A 5,419-nucleotide genomic window follows, 5' to 3' on the forward strand; every position below is an offset into this window, starting at 1 on the left:
AATCTACAAAAAATGTAAATGCATTTCCTAAAAATGTCAGTTTGTGCTGGAAGGAATCTAACGGGCTACATAATAAAATTAGCATGGATTAAAGTGTCCATTTAAGTTTAGACAGAATGCAACATGGCTGCCTTTTAAATGGATACTTTGGACTTTAAGTTATCACTAAAAATCCCTTACCTGTTGTAAAATGTGATTTAAAAATAAGATTTTTTTTAGAATGCAACAATAGTGCATACCAAGTCAAGTCACAGTTTTGACAGTGCAGCAACATCCATGTTACAGCAACCCTAAATAAACTGACTTAAAATAAAAACTTCCAACTGACCACAACTCAGCTGGCCTAAATGTACAGCATCTAAGAGTTGCAGCTTATCCATTCAGTCGTTCAGTGCGGAATAGTGAGGAAGTAGAAGTGAGGAAGTGGAAGTATCATTGAGGGCTGATGATCCATCTCTCCACCCAGCAGAGCAGAATGAATTCTGATTAAAAACGAACACTAACCCTGTCTAAGCAGCACTGACTTTGAAAAATAAAATATAAATGCTTTGGTTTTGTTTTTGTTTTTTAATCATTGGGTCACTTTTAAGATATTCAACAGAGGTTCACCTGGTGTTTCTTTACAAAATTATATCGCTTTAGGCAGGTAGGCAAGACTTTTCCATCTTTGCAAAAGTTCAACTAAATTTTCTATTTTGCTCAGGCTATCATTTGTACAGTGTCATGGAAATTGTATTTTGACATGCATACTAACCCAAAACCTCCATTTTTACACAGAAGTATTCATCTGAGAAAACTGTGACAAACCATAAGGTATTATGAAAATGCACAATTCCTTGACAAAATAGTGTTGCATCCACTATTTGACAACAGGTCATTTCAAAAATCTGTATTATTGACTTTTCTGCAAATTTGCAGCATTTATACCAATGTATATTATTACAGGTAAGAATATCTTTAGTAAGTTGAAAGAACCAGAACAAAAATCTCAACTGTAACCATATTATACACACCATCCTTACTGTCAGATATGTCTCTCTTCCAGCACACTAGTATCAGCTGCTACCATTGAAACCAGCAACTTCTACCCTTAGAAAAAAAACAATTTTAAAATGAACATAAATAAAACAACCTGCTTTGGGTTTTTTAGTCTGCTGGTGCTTTAGTTTGATTTAGGGTCACTTGAGAACCAAAAATTGTTTTTGCATGCGTGTGTGTCTTCAATAAAGCAATATGTCTTGAGTCCTGAGGAAGAGTTCCAATAGGGATTAACATAAGACCAACCGAACCAGAATTCACAGGAAATGCTATGTATCTCTTCTTCTCAAGGACCAAACTGGAATACCTGCGAAATGGAGGCTGGTGTAACACCATCAACTGGTCTCGGATAAAGAGGACCGTGGATGGATGAAGCCTTTGGTGTTACATACATTAAGCCTCAAATCTCTTCTTTAGTTCAGACACTTTGACCAGAGGGCGTTCCTCCTCCTCCTCAGGCGCCTCTATGTTTTTGTTTGTGTTTACGTCATATAGAGTCTGTACCTTTTCCCTGCAACGGAGAGGAACCTCAACGGAGTTCTTAGAAATGGTCCTTCGCTGAAATCCTTGCTGGCTGCATTGCTGAGCCTGGAAGCGTGCGACAGCAGAGTGCACTTTGGGAGGAGGTGAGGTCAGGCGCGTCCCATCCTCTTTCTTTGGGGTTTTATCAATGTTTTCGTCGTGAGATGCAGAATGTTTGGGGTTTGCAGCATTATTACTAGGCGATGGAGGGACTGCAGCTTCATTTTGCAGCTCTTCCACCGAGTGTGAAAGTGGGTCATTCCTGTTTATACACTTTGAGTTTGTTTCTTTAGAAACAATATTCTTTCCTTCTTGGATTTCTTTCGCTTCTTCTTTTGTCTCATTCTCTTGCACATCTTTTTTTTCCTCTTCCTCCTCTTGTACTAGTGCTACCAACTTACTTTGGATTTCATCGTCTTTCCTTGAATCCTCTATCCTTTTATCTTGCAACCCTTCAGTTATTTCTTCAACACTACTTTCATCAAATCTCGCCATATTTTCTTGTTTTTCCTTACTTTCCTCCTCTTCTACCTTAATTTCCTCAAAGTTATTTATGTTGTTTATTTCCTGTTTCCCATTTAGTTCTCCATTTGCTTCTTTCTCTTTTCCTCTGTCCTCCTTCTGTCTTGCTTCATGTTCGTCAACATCAGTTGCCACCAGAGGACATTCTGCCCCCTCCTCTTCTGCCAAGCTGGTGTCCAGACAATGCCATTCTGTGTCCTCTATCTGATCAGAAAGCTCCTCTGTGGTCTCCAGATTCCAGCTGTGCAAGCTGCCGCTGCCGCTGATGGAAAGGGACAGGCTCTCCTGGCTGGGGTTGGCTGTACCACGCTGACAAAGAAGCAAATGAGGGAGAATTATATCTGATTTCAATGTAGATGTTTGGGAGTGTTGATCGACTATTGTTTTACCTTTATGATGTAATCATGGCTGTCTGGTCCAAACAAATCCAGGCTGCGAGTCCCATACAGCAGGCCTCGGTCATGGGAGCTGCGTGAACTAAGTGTGTCAAAGATCTCCCCAAGGAGATCCATCTCCTCTGGGTCACATAATGGTGAATCATCACCTTCTTCTTCTTCCTTGGGGAGCTCAGAGTCAAGCTCTCCAGCAGATCCCGACACCTCACTGAGAACAAAAAAAAAATCAATAAAACTCAATTTAACTTAGACACAATCCTAATTTTTGGCGAACAAGCCATGCCAATTTAGTTTGTAGACTAAAGAGATATTAAAATATCTAATTAGGGATTATTTATATGGACTGTAATTGTGCAGAAAAGGAAGAGAAATAGTTAAAGCTTTTTCTACTGCATTGGCATCTATATGCACATTCAAATTATCTGCTGGCTGTATTCATATTCTAGCTTATAGCCTGTTTGTTGTTTGACTTTATTTTACAGAACAAAGGGGTGTTTTGCACTGAGATTATAAAAAGGAAACAAAACCAAAAAAAAGGAAGAGATAAAACTAGTTTCCCCTCTTCATCTATCAGTGATGTCGGCAATGAGCGTTGGTTTGGCTATGTTAGCAATGCTATATATTTCTCTCTTGATTGAGCTTTGCCCCATTTTGTTCTGGTTTGGGTTAACCATGACCTTTGTCTGTGCAAAACATTGGTGCATACTGTTGTTTAAAAGAAAACCATCTTTAGAATATAACACCTATATTAAAAAACTGGTTATAAACTTGCAAAACGAATATTTTAATGACCATGGCTGCAATATATTTTATACTAATTTTGCCATAAAAACTTAAAATACATGTTTCACTTAACAAAATAACTCAGAGCCTTAAGAACGAGGCTGCAGATTGGCACTTGGCTTTGCAGGTATAGGATTTTTGATAAAAATATCATGAAAGAAAAATGGTTAAATGCTGTAATTGGGAACATGCAAGTTAGACAAGTTATCCAGGTCATTTACAGGGTGGAATAAAGTTTATTTAATCCCCAAAACCTAAAAGGATGTCTTGAAAATTACTAAAAAGGCCTACGGCCAACATCGAAAGCAGACATACCGCAAATGTCTGTATGAAGGTAAATACAGTTAAGTCTCTAATTTTATGAAATATTTACATTGTATAAAGCTATATGTGCTTTGTGTTGTGTTAAAATGCTGCAACCTCTAGTTGGATTTGTTTTTTTCTTTCTTCGGTGCGATCAGCCAATGTTGATCACAGTAAAGGTTATTGATGGGTTGAAAAATATAATCTATGGCATTCTCCACATGAACTTTGTTTAGAGAGCAAATTAGTTAAACTAGGAATATAAGTGAATATTTCTTACCTCTAGATGATAAAGGGATTTTAATAATATCCTTAATTTCTGTGGAATATGCATCAGCATGAATGTGTGGTTTAAATGACAATTAGCCAGTGTTCTGCTTTTAAGAAAAGACTTGACAACAGTCTATAGATGTAAAAAAAAAAAAAAACGTGAAGATAATCTACTTATCTTTTTAAATTCATTTTAGAAAACAGGTTTGTAGTTGGTGCAGTGGTTCTTATATCCTTAATAAACTCCTAAAATAGCTCAAACGCTGGTTTAATTTAATAAATGTAAAAAAAAAAAAAAAAAAAAAAAAAAAATTTTGTGGGGTTTTTTTTGATCACGCTAAACTGTTCACTGAAACACCACTAGTTTAAGGTTGCTTTCAACACTTTTAAATATGCCTTTATTTTGACACCTCAATGTGTACTTATCACTATCTACACTTAAGAAATGTAGTGGATGACTACCTTTCCTTTAATTTTATTAAAAAAACAAAATTGAACTGGTGGTATTCCTACTACAGTAAAATATTTGGGTAATCTACCTATATCTGTTGATTCACCACATGGCAAGTTACTCCAAAAATGATCTCTTAAAACAGAGAGAAAATATGAAGAGAGAGACAGCAGCATATATAGCCAAAACTGTGAAATCTTTCACATTATTAATACATACTATCAGAATACTGCTTTTTGTCACATCAGTTATAATTAGTCTCTGCTGTTCTCCTTCTCATTAGTGCTTTCAGCTTTCTGTGAATTTTACCATCTTGGGCATTATAATTTATTTTAACTGGAAGGATGTACCTGCAGTTAGACTACAAGCAACAGGCTCAAAATAACTTTAGAATGCATAGTGTGAATACAAGATATAAAATCTGAGATAAACATTTGAAAATATGACGTACAACTACTTGAATAATTTATTTTCAGCTTTAATATAAGTTTTTCTCAAACCTTAATCAAGATCTCATTGTTTCCCTATATGTTAAAAGAAACGCCAAAAACAATGCGGTGCTGTTGAGATGGTAGCTTTTAGGGTGTTATTAAAGATATAGAGGACAATCTTTTATTTCTTGGTGGATCATCTAAATAAGTGGTCCGTCTAATTGTCGATCATTCTGGTGATATGTTTACGTAAGGCTGCCCTACGTGCTCGTCCTGTTAGCTACCTTTTTCTCTGCATGCGCACTTTCAGACGCATATTTGTGGCGAGCTACGCTTTCAGACAGTCACTGAAGCTCACCTTTCTCACCGTGCTTCTTTGAAAATGGCTGAGGGTTGTAAGAGCAAAAAGTGTCTACGAAGTGTATGAGAAGAAAAAAAAAAGGCCTCAGAGGAGGCTTACATATCTTTGCACAAAGCATTATGCGATTTGCTGTCACAGCGGCCCACTGTCGCCATAGGCTGTCGCTACCCCACAGTGGTGACTAATCACAAAGATGGCGGAGGGGGAGGAGTTACATGACCAACAGAGAAAAAAGCAGTGATCATCTGTCCGAACAGTCACTTAACTAAATTGCTATAAAGTCCACTATATGTGGACACAGTAAGCTTGTATGAGCTACTGTATGACAACAGCACACACACGC

At 37.1% G+C, this 5,419-nt stretch overlaps 1 protein-coding gene across 1 annotated transcript in view; it reads right to left on the reverse strand.

Moving 5' to 3' along the window:
- Positions 1-570: 570 nt before the first annotated feature.
- Positions 571-5,419, reverse strand: part of LOC107082460 (DENN domain-containing protein 1C-like) — a 16,354-nt gene continuing 11,505 nt past the window's right edge. Inside the window, exons 16-17 of the mRNA XM_015371150.1 lie at positions 2,472-2,685; positions 571-2,391 (exon numbers count right to left, since the gene is read on the reverse strand). Coding sequence (XP_015226636.1) covers positions 1,432-2,391; positions 2,472-2,685 — 1,174 coding nt within the window. The 3' untranslated portion in view covers positions 571-1,431. The remainder of the gene's footprint in view (positions 2,392-2,471; positions 2,686-5,419) is intronic.

The sequence above is a fragment of the Cyprinodon variegatus genome, unplaced genomic scaffold (assembly GCF_000732505.1).
Source record: "Cyprinodon variegatus isolate N-32 unplaced genomic scaffold, C_variegatus-1.0 Scaffold54, whole genome shotgun sequence".
NCBI lineage: Eukaryota > Metazoa > Chordata > Actinopteri > Cyprinodontiformes > Cyprinodontidae > Cyprinodon > Cyprinodon variegatus.